At 44.5% G+C, this 14,987-nt stretch overlaps 2 protein-coding genes across 6 annotated transcripts in view; both read right to left on the bottom strand.

Annotated features, from left to right (window-relative positions):
* LOC147107289 (BCLAF1 and THRAP3 family member 3-like) overlaps positions 1-14,987 on the bottom strand; it is a 397,394-nt gene that overhangs the window by 131,326 nt on the left and 251,081 nt on the right. The gene's annotated exons all lie outside the window — the stretch shown is intronic.
* The window catches only part of LOC147107290 (MAP7 domain-containing protein 2-like), a 187,961-nt gene that overhangs the window by 60,530 nt on the left and 112,444 nt on the right, over positions 1-14,987 (bottom strand). For all 5 annotated transcript variants that reach the window (XM_086006157.1, XM_086006158.1, XM_086006155.1 and 2 more), the window contains one exon: positions 1,988-2,115. In XM_086006157.1, the coding sequence (XP_085862283.1) occupies positions 1,988-2,115 (128 nt within the window). The remainder of the gene's footprint in view (positions 1-1,987; positions 2,116-14,987) is intronic.

Raw genomic sequence — 14,987 nt, 5'->3', positions numbered from 1 at the left:
CCACGGCACTATTTCGAAGAAGAGCAGGGGAGTTCTCCCCGGCGTCCTGGCCAATATTTATCCCTCAATCAACATCACTAAAACAGATTATCTGGTCATTATCACACTGCTGTTTGTGGGAGCTTGCTGTGCGCAAATTGGCTGACGCGTTTCCTACATTACAACAGTGACTACACTCCAAAAGTACTTCATTGGCTGTAAAGCGATAGGTTGTGAAAGGCACTATCTAAATGCAAGTCCTTTCTTTCCCTTTTTATGGTATCGAGAAATTTAGAGGGAATTTTCCAAGTATACCCTGATGCAAATTGCTGGCAGACAGGGACGTATTCCTGCTGGGGGTAACTCAGGAAATTACCTTCGCATTCTCTGCCAAATGCTCTCTTAGGTCACTATCTTCTACAATGTATATAAGATAATGAAGTCTCTTATAGTTAACTAAAAAAAAACTGGTACTATTCAACATTCCTTCAGCTGTAATGTCATTCTGCGTCTATGATTAGTAATGGAAGCACAGCATTAAATACTGTACTGAAAATTCACCACCATGTAAATATCCTTGAAATATTTTTGGAAACTCAATACATTCAAGAATGTAATTCAATTCTGAGGTTCAGGTTACGAGTTTTAACAACTTTGGGTAGCAATTTCAATTGGCAAAACTAGGAGAATAAAGGCTTGCATTTATATGGCGCCTTTCACTACCTTGGGGCATCTCAAAGTGCTTTACAGCCAATGGAGTGTGGTCACTGTTGTAATGTGGGAAACGCAGCAGCCAATTTGCGCACAGCAAGCTCTCACAAACAGCAATGTGATAATGATCAGAATCTGTTTTTGTTATGTTGGTTGAGGGATAAGTATTGGCCAGGACACCGGGGATAACTCCCCTGCTCTTCTTCGAATAGTGCCATGGGATCTTTTATGTCCACCTGAGAGGGCAGAGGCTCAATGTGTTCATATTACACGTCTCTATGTGATATTTATACATGAGTTGTGACCCTGTTTAAAATAAGTACAAGCTCGTTAAGTGTTGATAAGTGAACTTTACCAATTGAAGGTTCGACTTTTGAGTGTGGATGGCGGGGTGTGTTTCGAGTGTGGATGGTGGGGTGTGTTTCGAGTGTGGATGGTGGGGTGTGTTTCGGGTGTGGATGGTGGAGTGTGTTTCGGGTGTGGATGGTGGGGTGTGTTTTGAGTGTGGATGGTGGGGTGTGTTTCGAGTGTGGATGGTGGGGTGTGTTTCGAGTGTGGATGGTGGGGTGTGTTTCGAGTGTGGATGGTGGAGTGTGTTTCGGGTGTGGATGGTGGGGTGTGTTTCGAGTGTGGATGGTGGGGTGTGTTTCACCTGTACCTCGGAAACTGGGCTGCTCCTCATAGGGGATTAACCATTATCCCTTTATAGAACTTTGGATGTCCAAAGTTATGGTACTTACCTATTGCAGATTATGCAACTCACCAATATGTGACATTCCCCATTCTTCATCAATAGAAACGGGGCGGGCGGGGGTGGGGGCTGGGGGGGGAGCACTTTGCACAAAATAAGGCTCCTCGGGGCTGGATTACAATGTATAAGGTCCCGAATTGATTCTGAGCTTTGTTTGTGTGAATGTGGAAGCAGATCAGGACTGTGTACACACAGGTAACACCACCCATCATTTCATATACAAATCTTGGCATTTTAAAGATGAAGGATACTGTAGAGGTTATTAGTTCACTTTTAATGCTATACTCAGTCTGCCCTGCTGGGCATATTACGATTGAGATTAATGTAAGGGTGTAACTTTAATTGGAAGCAGCATCATATAAAGTCTTCAGTGAAATGCAGTGTGATTGGACCAGCAGGAGGTCTCTGTTCATTTGACCGTACTTGTTAAATAAGAACACACGATCTTAACCAATAAAGGAAAAGGTAAAAGCCTGATATCTACAGGTATCGCCAATGCTACTCATTCTTCACCTTCATCAATAGTCTTAGAATTCTCTTCACTACCTGCTGCAGTTCTGACACCAGCGTCCCTTTAGTCTCTCCTGGCGAGCTGGCTGTGGCTGCTGCATTCTGTCTGTCTCCACTTGGACTGAGCGTAGGTTTGGAAGCGGTCTTGAGGGGGTTACCTGAGACTACACGAGGGCAGACATGGGACACTAAAGAGTTAAAGTATCAGAGAACAGAGCAAAAGAGCATATAGAACAAGGAGGAAAAATGAAGATTCACGTTAGAATATGATTACTGGGTGAAACAAACTAGAACTGACCTGCCCACCATCATTATTTGTATCAGGTAATACAAAATATAACATACTGGTGGTTCTTTGGTACTGTCTCCATGCAGTCAATTAATCTTGGTTAGACCACACTTGGAGTACTGTGCACAGTTCTGGTCTCCATTTTATAAAAAAGATATAGAGGCACTGGAGAAGATGCAAAAAAGATTTACTAGAATGATACCGAACAGAGTGGTTATACCGATCAGGAAAGACTGAACAGGCTGGGGCTCTTTACTCTAGAAAAGAGAAGGCTGAGGGGCGACCAGATAGAGGTCTTTAAGATTATGAAGGGGTTCGAAAGGGTTGACGTAGAGAAGATGTTTCCGCTTGTGGGGAGACCAGAACTAGGGGCCATCAATATAAGACAGTCACTAATAAATCCAATAGGGAATTCAGGAGAAACTTCTTTACCCAGAGAGTGGTGAGAATGTGGAACTCGCTGCCACAGGGAGTGGTGATGTGAATAGCAGAGATGGATTTGGGGGAAGCTAGATAAACACATGAAAGGGTTTGATAGGGTAGACATAGAGAAGATTTCAAAAGGGAAAGTCTTGCTTGGCCAACCTAATTGAATTTTTTGAAGAGGTAAGAGAGAGAGTACACAATGGTAATGTAGTAGATGTAGTTTATCTAGATTTTCAAAAGGCCTTCGATAAGGTACAACATAATAGACTAATGAATAAGGTCAGGGAATGCGGAGACAGGGAACAAGTAGCAGAATGGATTGCTAGCTGGCTTCAAGACAGAATGCAGAGAGTAGGGGTAAAGAGTAGCTATTCACAGTGGCAGAAGGTGGGTAGTGGTGTTCCACAAGGATCAGTGCTGGGACCACTGTTGTTCACAATTTATATTAATGATTTAGACTTTGGAATCAAAAACACAATTTCTAAATTTGTGGACGACACCAAATTGGGGGGATAGTCAATACTGAGGAGGACTGCAACAAATTACAGGAAGACATTAATAAACTTGCAGAATGGGCATATAATTGGCAAATGAAAATCAATACAGATAAATGTGAGGTATTACATTTTAGTAAGAAGAATAGGGAGGTCACATGTCACTTGGAGGGTGCGAGTCTGGGTGGGGTAGAGGAGCAAAGGAATCTTGGAGTACAAATACACAAATCACTAAAAGTTGCGACACAGGTTAGCAAGGCCATAAAAAAAGTAAACCAAGCACTAGAGTTTATTTCTAGAGGGATAGAATTGAAAAGTAGGGAAGTTATGCTAAACCTGTATCGAACCTTGGTTAGACCACACTTGGAGTACTGCGTGCAGTTCTGGTCGCCATATTATAAAAAGGATATAGAGGCACTGGAGAGGGTGCAGAGAAGATTTACAAGGATGATACCAGGAATGCGAGGGTATACATATCGGGAAAGGATGAACAGGCTGGGTCTCTTTTCTCTTGAAAAAAGGCTGAGGGGTGACCTAATAGAGGTCTTTAAAATTATGAAAGGTTTTGATAGAGTGGATACAGAGAGAATGTTTCCACTTGTTGGGAAGAGAATAACTAGAGGCCATCAATATAAGATAGTCACCAAGAAATCAAATAGGGAATTCAGAAGAAACTTCTTTACCCAGAGAGTGGTGAGAATGTGGAACTCGCTACCACAGGGAGTGGTTGAAGCGAATAGTATGGATGCATTTAAGGGGAGGCTGGACAAGCACATGAGGGAGAAGGGAATAGAGGGTTACGCTGATAGAGTTAGATGAGGAAAGACGGGAGGAGGCTCGAGTGGAGCATAAACGCCGGCATGGGCTAGTTGGGCCGAATGTTTCTGTGCCGTATATCTGATGTAATTCTGTGTAATGAGGGAGAAAGGAATAGAAGGATATGTTGATGGGGTGAAGTGAAGCAGGGTGGGAGGAGACTCGTGTGGAGCAGAAACACCGGCACGGACCAGTTGGGCCGAATGGCCTGTTTCTGTGCTGTAAATAGTATTTAATCTATGTAGCTATTCTACGAATACGATACAACATAGAACTACATTCAAGATCTGGTTGTTCTGTGCTGAACTTTCAAGACACAACTGGAAAAGGCTTCCCCCTTATATTCCAGCCTTCCTGTCCCTTTAGCTGTGCCCAGCAAGTCTGTTTTTCAGTTGCTCAAGGTTAGCTGACGGTGCTTTGAAGGATGCAATCGATTCTCTTCCCCTCCCCCAGCCAACTTTATTCTCTGAGATTTGAATAATGTCCCGGGTCTGACTGGCTGCAAATTGATAACATTGATAATGGGGCATCTGGGACCTTGGTGAACGACGGGACCAACAGTGTCTCTCCTTAACAATGAGATTAAAGGATTGAGAAAGAAACAGAGGAACGACGGAGAAGGGAATAGGGCGAATTAGAGTCAAAACAGGTACAGGAAGAGAAATAAAGAGAGGGAAAGAAAGATTGGATTAAGAGAGGAAAAAAAAAGACAAAAAGGAAAGGTAAAAAAAAATGATTAGTGTGGGTTATTTACACACTAATAATGGCATGCACATTAAACTCGCGTTACTTTCCCAGTAAATTCTGGGCCAGTAAATCTGGGTCACTCACATCGGTGTCTACCAGCATTGACGGACTTTTACTGCATGTGATGTGTAGATCTACTGCCCAACTGATCCGTTTGCAGGAGAAGACATAATGAACACTTATTCAGCTAAACATGGAGCATGAGATGGACTTCTAAAGGTCTAAGGGTTCCAGGTACATTCTCTGAAGTTTTGTCCATTTTTCTACAATTAAGGCAACAATTCATTTTCTTGCCCTTTGCCAAATTTAGATGGCACCGCACACCTTGAAGAATCTCGCAGTCTGGTCTCAATAGGATCAACCTCACTTCTGTAGCTATTCCATAATGTGTTAACACCAATAATTCTTCCAACAAGATCATTGTAAACTACACACATTTCGCAAATGCACTTTTAAATTCATTGAAACAGACTGTCGTGTTTAGCAGATCAAACCAAAAAGAGCAACATTTTATACATACATTGAATATGTAGTTGAAGACATTTTTTGTTACATTCTCCTTTAATGTAACTTATTATTGGTACATAAATATTTACACAGCATTGTTGAATGCATTTTGTATTGGAACACACATGTGCACCTGGAGTTTTACCTGCAGTCTGTGAGCACCAATTTGGCGATAAACAGTTCGAAGGCCTTAGTTTTGTTCAAGTATTTGCCCTTGGTTTTGAAAAGAAGTCACTTGTGGCCTTGGATTATCGGGAGGTCATCAAAGATCAAATGAAGCAATGGCCTGCTCTGATCTGTTTAAAGTCTCACACTAATTACAATTTTTACCACCTCATACCCTCCCGACTGCTCTTGTTTTCTGGATTATGCAAGAAACATTCATGCAGTTTGGTTCGGGATTCTGCAGTTGCTAACCCGTGATTATAGAGAACAGGGAAATCCTCCCAGTCCTGTCTCCAGAGACATGTTGCTGGTTGTGATTTTTACTCTACGTATTGGGATTATGTAATAAACCTTCTAGAAATACATTATCCTCTTGGGAGCCTGTTAAGTCTGTGAGTTGTTCAAGTAATTAATACTCAGACTTAATCAGTAACAATAAAACAGGTCTTTACTGGTTGGAGGTAGGGACTACACTGAATACAAGATTACTGCACAGTGCTTATATACCGGTGTGTTCACCCCCGGTATTACGTCTACAGCAGCCTGAGAAAGTAGTACATCTCTTAAGGTGGAACAGGCTTAAGCTCTCTTAAGGTGGAACAGGTTACATACACAACACTCCTCCCTTCTTAGCTTTATAGTCATCCCCCCATTTAACATAACGTAATAACATATATACATATATAACTTCATGTTTAACGTAACATATCACAGATTCAGTCTCTGCGGAAAACAGTTCACAGATTCAATCTCTGTGGTGTAGTCGGTTCACGTTACTCATTCAATAGTCCTTTCATGGATTTAACAGCTTGAACTTCCGAACTGATTTGGCTCCGTTCGGAGGGACCACGTGTGTGATCTGGTAGAGGTGATAATGGTTCAGATGGGTCATCTTCTGTTTTTACTTTTCCTTTTCTGCTTCTTGGAGACTCTCTGGGCTCCATTGTCAGCTGCCACAGCTGCCAGCTGCATGCGCAGTTCCTCCTTCTCTTCCTCCTTTTTCCGTAGTAGAGCCACCTTCTCCCGATGTTCCGTAGACTTTCGGTGCTCCTCCATGATTTCTGTATGGTGGGAGTCGAAGTTACAAGTTGGGCAGGACAGGACATAGTAATATTCGGAGTCGTCCGACAGGTCAGCGAGAGGGTCGTCTATTTCCTCCATACCCAGCTGGACGTTAGCCAGCTCTTGTTCCAAATCCAGATATCTTTCCTGAAGAGACTTCTTCATGTGTACCTCTGCATCCAGCTTTTTCTGGGCTTTCAGCAAGTCGTTTACTAGTGACCTCATTTGTGATTTTAATACTTCAACTTCCTTTGGAGATTGATTGATCGGACTATGCAATCCCTCTACCGGAGCAGCTGTTTCAGCGGTCTGTTGTTCTACATTGACGTGAGTCAGCGTACTTTTGGCATCCAATGGCTGCTCTGTTGCAGTCGTTTCAGTCTGTGTCGTCACATCAGCCATCTCAATGACTTTTGAGAGCTCCGAACCCTTTTCCTTTGAAGATCGCAGCTCGTGTTCAAGTTTTTCCCATTTCAGAGTCTTGTCCCTCAGCATATGAAGGAGTTGGCTGACCGTTAACTCTTCTGACACCAGATTATGGCACGCACCTTCAAAACCTGAATCAGCTTTGATTCGTTCGGCCTCCTTGCGCAGATGGTTGGTGTGCTCCTGCTCCATTTTCTCCATCAGTTGCTTCTGTTGCCTTTCCAGATTCTCCCACTCTGTAACAAAGAACTTTTTTATTTCATTCATCTCTTGCTCAAAACGGCGAATCATTTGTTCTAATTGCTGTTGTAGTTTGAAATGGAGTTGAGTTCGAGCCCAGTGTCCCTCAAAAATGTGCATATCAGTAGACTTGACAGACTCAGAATTCTCTGTTAAACTATGTTGTTGTTGCTCAGTGGAATTCTGTGCTGAAACTTTGTCTTTTGCACATGGGTTGGTCTTACCATCATCAGTTCTAGAGTCTGGGCTGATTATCTGCACCGAGTTCTCACTCTTTATGGCTTTTAGCGAATGCCAGTCCATATTTATGTTTCTAAACCACTCCCGGCCTAGTAGTGGTGGACCTCCCTCCGGTAGCACATATAAGTCCATTATTTGGCTTCCTTCGCCCTTGTTGGCCACTGCAACCTTTATTGTCCCGATGGGGTACACTCTCTGCCCCGTGTAGGTTGTCAATATAATCTCCGTATCCTGTAGGGGAATATGTTGGAATAACCTTCTGTAATCTTTCTTATTCATGACCGACAATGCCGATCCAGTGTCCAATTCCATTTTTACTTGGACTCCTTCTATCTGAAGAGTAACCCAAATTGTCTGGAGGTCTGCACTCTTACCAACGTTGAGTACCCTTAAGCTAGCCAGTTCAATACTGCTTAAGCCAGCCAGTTCATTACTGCTAGCGTCTGAATCGGACTCCTGTTCGGCCACCTTGTGTACTTTTGCGTATATTCCTTGCGGTGACTTCTTGTTGCTGGTCTTCTTCCCTGACCTGCATACTCTAGCTATATGTCCAAGCCTACCACAAGTTCTACATTCTTGGTTTTTAAACCAACACTGGTTCTGATCATGCGTTGTCTTTCCACAACGATAACATTTGCCAGAACTCACACCCAATTTGTGTGCACTGAGCTCCGGTGACCGTAGCTGCATTACTGCCGTGCCTCTCGCTGCGGCTTCGTGTGCTGCTGCCATAGTGACCGCCTTCTCAAGCGTCAGCTCATTCTCCTCGAGCAGTCGCTTTTGTGTATCCTGTTTAAATAAACCACACACAAATTTGTCTCGTAGTGCATCTGTCAGTCCCGTTCCAAACTGGCAATATTTCGCTAATTTACGCAATTCCAGCAAATATTCAGCATTGCTTTCATACTGTAGCTGCCTTCTGTCGTAAAATTTAAATCGTTCCGCTAGCATCAGCGGCGTGGGGTTTAGATGATCTTTCAGGACAGTAACAATGTCATCGAACGTCTTATCCGCCGGTTCATCTGGTGATAACAGGTGTTTCAATTGCCCGTATGTCTTCGCACCCATTAAATTTAATAATGTTAGTGCTTTATCAGCCTCACGAATTTTATTGGCTTTACAATAATTTTTAACTCATTCAACATATATGGCCCAATCTTCGATGTCACTATCAAAGTTGCTAATATTCCCGTGTTTAGGCATTGTAGTACTTTATCAGATTTGCAATTTCTCAGATTTTTTTTTTTTACTGCTATCCAAGATGGCGGCTTCCCGCTCTTGCCGTCGTCCTCCGCCCACAAAATGGCGGTTTTCCCGCGCTTGGCGGTCTTCACCCATCCCCCGACGCCGTCTCCCTTCAGCCCCGAGTGCGGCCCTTATCTCCGCCGCGATCGATGGCCCGCGCTTTTCACCGCGGCTCTCGCGCCTTCAGTGTCTGCCGATGCTGCGCCTTTCAGCCCGAGTGCTGCCCTTATCAGGGATTGCGATCGATGGCCCTTCTACCTCCGACTTCCCCCAGCCCTGTCTTTGCAGCCAACGCTGCTCGGCTTACCCACCACCGAGGTTGAAAAAGAAGCTGCAGGATGTCTTCTGCCCTCCAGTTTTCAGTCGCTGATGGAGGCTTCAGGGTCCTAATGCCTGTCGCTTCCAGTGGGGTGGTGAGATTTGAAACCTCTCTTCAACGTCCTGTCTGTGGACGAAGCCGCCGTGGAATAACTGCCGCAGGGTAAGAACCTGACTCGTCGCCAGTGTTAAGTCTGTGAGTTGTTCAAGTAATTAATACTCAGACTTAATCAGTAACAATAAAACAGGTCTTTACTGGTTGGAGGTAGGGACTACACTGAATACAAGATTACTGCACAGTGCTTATATACCGGTGTGTTCACCCCCGGTATTACGTCTACAGCAGCCTGAGAAAGTAGTACATCTCTTAAGGTGGAACAGGCTTAAGCTCTCTTAAGGTGGAACAGGTTACATACACAACAGAGCCCACTGATTTTAATGGAAGATTTTTAATGTATTAATACAAACAGAAAATACCGCAGATGCTGGAAATCTGAAATAAAAGCAGAGAATGCTGGAGACACTCAGCAGGTCAGGCAGCATCTGTGAAGAGAGAAACAGAGTTAACGTTTCAGATCGATGACCTGAAACGTCTGATGAAAGGTCATCGACTCTGTTTCTCTCTTCACAGATGCTGCCTGACCTGCTGAGTTTCTCCAGCATTTTCTGTTTTTATTAATGTAGTAATAGTTTGACTCGGAGCAGTTTTTATTATCAATTCTTTAAAACATATAAAACATAGACAGCACGCACAGGCTGTAAAGCAACATCTGAAACACTCGAGTTTAAAAGCAAGGGAGCTTTGGGGGAAAAAAAACCTGGTTTAATGTTCCACAGTTTGACCTTTTAACCTTTGTCGTTTGCCTGACTGACGTGTGTGGAACAACCTGACAACACAGCCATACGTCTGCTTCGAGCGAAAGAAGACTTTGTGGCGGTCAGCAAACGGCTGATAATAACATTCTCCGAGGGGCTAGGGTGCAAACAGCGGTGAGCTGCCAGAATGGAGCAAGTGAGGTAAATGACGTCAACATGAAAAAGAGCGAATCATTGAAGGATATAACGACAAAATTAAAATAAAATGACAGTAAAGCAACATTCTTTTTTATTAAACAATAATACAATGAGAAAAGAAATAATGAATCAATATGTTGCTTCTCCTTTATGTTCCTATAGAGGAATTCATTGGTGTACAGCATTCTTCAGATGTGGGTGAAACAGCCTGGGACATGAACTAGCTCAGTGTTATCCAATAGAAATCACCAACTAACCCCAGGTGAGGCTACGGTGACACCGTTTTAGCCACATGCACTCATTTTAGTAGAAAACACCTCACACACAATACAGGTAAACGTACTTCACGGGTGTGTTTACTGAACAAACATCGGCCACCATTCAGTGACCAAGGGAGTAAAACAGCCACAACGATCAAATAACACTTGCACACTCTGCTTTTCCCCTTACCATTTTACCAACAAACGCACAAAAAAGTTAAAGTTCACTTGCATGCGCCGCGTGACTGAGTATTGAGATCACACGCCCAGCGACGGTGTCTATTACTCATTGCTTACTAATCTGAAATGAAATTAGCCGCATCTGGATTTCCAATTGGCCAGGTGCGGCTGGTGGCGAATGTATTGGACGACACTGGGCTAATCCACAACTGCTGACGTGACACATTAGCAGTGTCGGCCAATGAGCTTGGTTTAACCCCTCCCCCTCGCCAATCCAAGGCGGAGCACCCAGCTGTGAACCAATGAGCCTCCAGGTGTGGCAATTCGGACTCGAGCCGCATCCAGCTGTGGCTCTGCGGCCTGTGCTGACCCATAGCTGATTTTAAATGTAGGTAACACATTTTAAACAAAAATATTACAAGAAAAGCTTGAACCCAATTAGTGCCAGGCTTCATGGAGAGCTACTGCACAAGCAAAAATGACGCAATGCCACTCGTTTAATAATTATTAGTAGAAGTACAAGATTAGTTAGGTCTATCAGAGAGCAGAAATGTATTTGCAATTAAGGTGAGTGCAGTGCTATTTAACTTTGAAACTTGCTATTTTGCTTATAAATTTTATAAGACACCATTGTACAGAATTTGCACAGGAGATACAAACTTAAATCACCAATGGGACAACAACGCTCCAATACTTAAAATTCCTTTGTACTTAGCGAGATAAAAATGCTCCTTAATGGTATTGCCAGAGCCTCAGAGATTGGATCCGAGGCGTGGGACCAACATTGGGCCGTATATTCCGATCCCTACGGGTGTGTACGCGCTGTGTACTCACCCGTAGGGACATCAGAAATGCCGGTCTCAGGCGTGCACTGCGCATGCGTTGGAAGCCAGCATTTCCGATCTGTCAAGAATGGTCTCGACAGATCCTCCGCCTGCCCTGGAGAAGGGCCTCTGTGGGTGGAGAGTTACGCTTTTTGGAGACCCTCCGCCCACAGAAAACCCTTACAATTCTTACGCCTGCTTTTACCAGGATAAGAGTTCAAAAAAGTAAAAAAAAAAATTTTCACTGATTTATCATTTAAAAATACTTTTAAAAAAAGGTAAGTTTATTTTTAGCCCCGCAAAAAACTTTAATTATTTTTAGCAAAAAATTAAATTTTTGTTTAAAATACTTAATTTATTGTAATTTTAAGTCATTTTAAAAATGTGATTAAAAAAAAAATGTATTTAAAGTTTTACTATGTTTTGGGGTGATCTCCATTCATATATTTGACAGGTCTAGCTGTGATTGGCCCTTCTGTGATTGGCTCCCCATGGCCCACGTGATCCCAGGGACGCTGCGAACTACCTGCGCCTCTGGGATACGCGGGCCCTGCACACCGGCAGTTTGGAGAGGCCCAGCACCGGAAGCGTGTGCGTCCCGGGAGCTCTCAGGTAAGGGCGCAGATTTTTCCAGATTGCAGCCCTCCGCCCTCGGGAGATCGGAAATTACGGGCCATTAACTGTGTTGCTTGTGGGCAATAGCAACATCGCAAATGGGTGTGGCTCCTTCGGGGCTGAGTGACTGATATTCACTCCCCAAAACAGTGTCAACTGTCTTTTAACGAGGTCCCTCACTATTACACGGCTGTAGTTAACAGACATTGTTCCTGAAATTGCACATGACTACCCAGCATTTTTCAGTGACACTGGGGAAGCAGCTGATGGCAGCTGCTAGTTAATAACATGTGTTGTGTATGTACCTTTAAGAGAATAACTGGTCTCAGACTGCAGTACCGGCAGTGACCACCCCTGTATAAAAGACGCTAGTGAGCCTCTGTGTTTTTAGTTTCACTATGGACTTCCACCAGTAAAGACTTATTTTGTTCACTCCTGCTGTCTGTGTCTCAATTATTCACGGACGTAACACTGGCGACGAGTAAGAAACGAACTTACCTGCAACTCGGCAGCACCTCAGACGACATTATTGAAGGTCGAAGCCAGAAGAAAAAATAAATAAATAAAATCCAAAGAAACTCGAGAAACGGGCGTCGACCGTGGGCAACCGCCCTCCAAATCGTCGGATTGAAAACTTGCAGGAGAGACTGTCCAGAGCCAGGCTTGGTTCCTCGGTCTGTGGTTTCCCAGCTAATCGGGCTGGTGGCAGGTAGTGCACTGATCCTTCCTGGGCTGCGGCGGGCTAGAGCTCGATCGGGTGGCTTTTCAACGGGGCCGGGCAGCGAGTCGGGAAGCAAAGAGAGAGAGAGAGGGTGGAGCACACAGGGCGCGGCCGGTGCTTCGAAGCCGGGCAGCGTTTGGACCTAAGAAGAGGGAGGGAAGTGTCCCAGAGGGTCCGCTCCACGACGGGAAAATAATAAAAGAAAAAAAAAAAATCAATATTAAACGCGCAAGAAACCGTGGAAAGCAGCGCTAACAACAGCGGGGAAGAAGGCAAAGCGCGGGAGGTGCCATTTTGTTAAATCGGGGAAGAAGGCAAAGCGCGGGAGGCGCCATTTTGTTAAATCGGGGAAGAAGGCAAAGCGCGGGAGGCGCCATTTTAGATTTGCAAGATGCCGAAGACTGGCTGTATCACTGCTTTTGATAATACAATAGAGGACTGGACCACGTATGTGGAAAGAGTCAAGGTATATTTCGAGGCAAACGAAATAGCGGAGGGGAAAAAGGCATCGATATTGCTAAACTTAATGGGCGCTAGAACGTACGGCCTATTGCGGGACCTGATTACTCCAGCCAAACCGAAGGCGAAGAGTTTTAACAAAATTGTTGCTGTCCTACAGGAACACTTAAACCCTGCACCGCTGTTGATAGCAGAAAGATTTAAATTCCACAGGAGAACTCAGCACAAAGATGAGAGCAATGCTGAGTATCTTACGGAACTACGCAAGCTATCAAAGCACTGCCAGTTCGGAGCAGGACTGGCAGATACCCTACGGGACAAATTTGTCTGTGGACTCCTGAGTGAAGGAACACAGAAGAAGTTACTCTCAGAGAAAGAGCTGACGCTAGATAAGGCTTTCAGCGTGGCAGTATCGTATGAAGCAGCAGCCAGGGGAGCTGCAGAAATTCAACAAAAACCACAGGAATACGGCACCCACGAAATGACACGGGGATTTGCAAAATGTTATCGCTGCGGCAGAACTAACCATGACCAGAAGGACTGCTGGTCCAAAGACAAAATATGCAGGCAATGCGGGAAGATGGGACACATTGCACGAGTTTGCAAGTCTGGGAAGAAGACCAGCGACAACAAAAAGGCTACTAAGGAACCGTACAAGAAAGTACAAAAGATGACGGACAGTAGTTCCGAAGACCAGATGAGCGATAGTGAATCCGGGAACAGGAGACTAAGCTGTCTCAAACTTCACAATGTAATCGCAAAAGAGGATCACCGAACCATTTGGGTCACCCTCACGATAGCAGGGTCCCAAGTTAAAATGGAATTGGATACAGGATCAGCGCTAACCGTTATGAATCGACGAGACTATGAGCGGCTATTCTCACACATACCCTTGAGAGAGACATCCATCGTCTTGACGACGTATACGAGGCAAAAAGTATACCCCAGAGGAAAAATAAGGGTGCCTGTCGAATACAATGGCAAGAAAATACGGAAATTGTATCTCTACATACTGCCAAATGGTGGACCACCGTTATTGGGACGGGAATGGATCAGGAAGATAAACTTAGATTGGCATTCCATTCATGCAATGACGGTGGACGGTAAAAAAGATGAAGACGTCACTCCTGGACGATTGTCAACAATCTTAGCTAACGCCAAAGAGGTATTTCAACAAGAACTGGGCACGCTTAAAGGCGTAACCGCCTCGATAAAAATAGAAGAGAATGCAGTTCCCAAGTTTTTCAAAGCAAGACCGGTACCATATGCAATTCGCCCAGCCGTCGAGGCAGAGCTGGAGAATCTGGAGAAGGCGGGCGTGTTGTCTAAGGTCGACTGGAGCGAGTGGGCGACACCCATCGTTCCTGTCATGAAGAAAACGTTAAGCAATAAGTCCGGGGAGCCAAGGAAGATTCGCATCTGTGGGGATTTCAAGGTGACGGTGAACCCAGTCCTTCACACAGTACAATATCCTCTTCCAAGGATAGAAGACATCTTCGCCTCGCTGTCTGGAGGGAAGCGTTTTACAAAAATTGACCTAGCACAAGCATATTTGCAGATGGAGGTTGAAGAGTCCTCTAGGAAGTATCTCACGATAAACACTCACAAAGGTCTTTACCAGTATCATCGATTGGTATTCGGAGTAGCATCGGCTCCGGCGATGTGGCAAAGAGCGATGGAACAAGTCCTGCAAGGGATTCCGGGGACTCAGTGTTACTTGGACGACATCCTTGTAACAGGTGAAGATGACAGTGAACACCTTAACAACCTAGAACAGGTGCTCACTAGACTACGGGAACATGGGCTGCGAGCCAACCACCCCAAGTGCGAATTTTTTAAGAAACAGATATCGTATTGTGGCCACGTGATTGATGAAGAGGGGTTACATAAGTCCCCTGACAAAATTGAAGCGGTTGTTAAGGCCCCAGCGCCTGAAAATGTGTCGCAACTGAGGTCATTCCTTGGATTGGTGAATTACTATCATAAGT

Source organism: Somniosus microcephalus, chromosome 14 (assembly GCF_052327205.1).
Source record: "Somniosus microcephalus isolate GS21.2 chromosome 14, FLI_Smic_1.0, whole genome shotgun sequence".
In the NCBI taxonomy this organism is placed as follows: Eukaryota; Metazoa; Chordata; class Chondrichthyes; order Squaliformes; family Somniosidae; genus Somniosus; species Somniosus microcephalus.
Note: the sequence above shows the minus strand (reverse complement) of the source record. Positions and strands in the feature narration are given on the sequence as shown.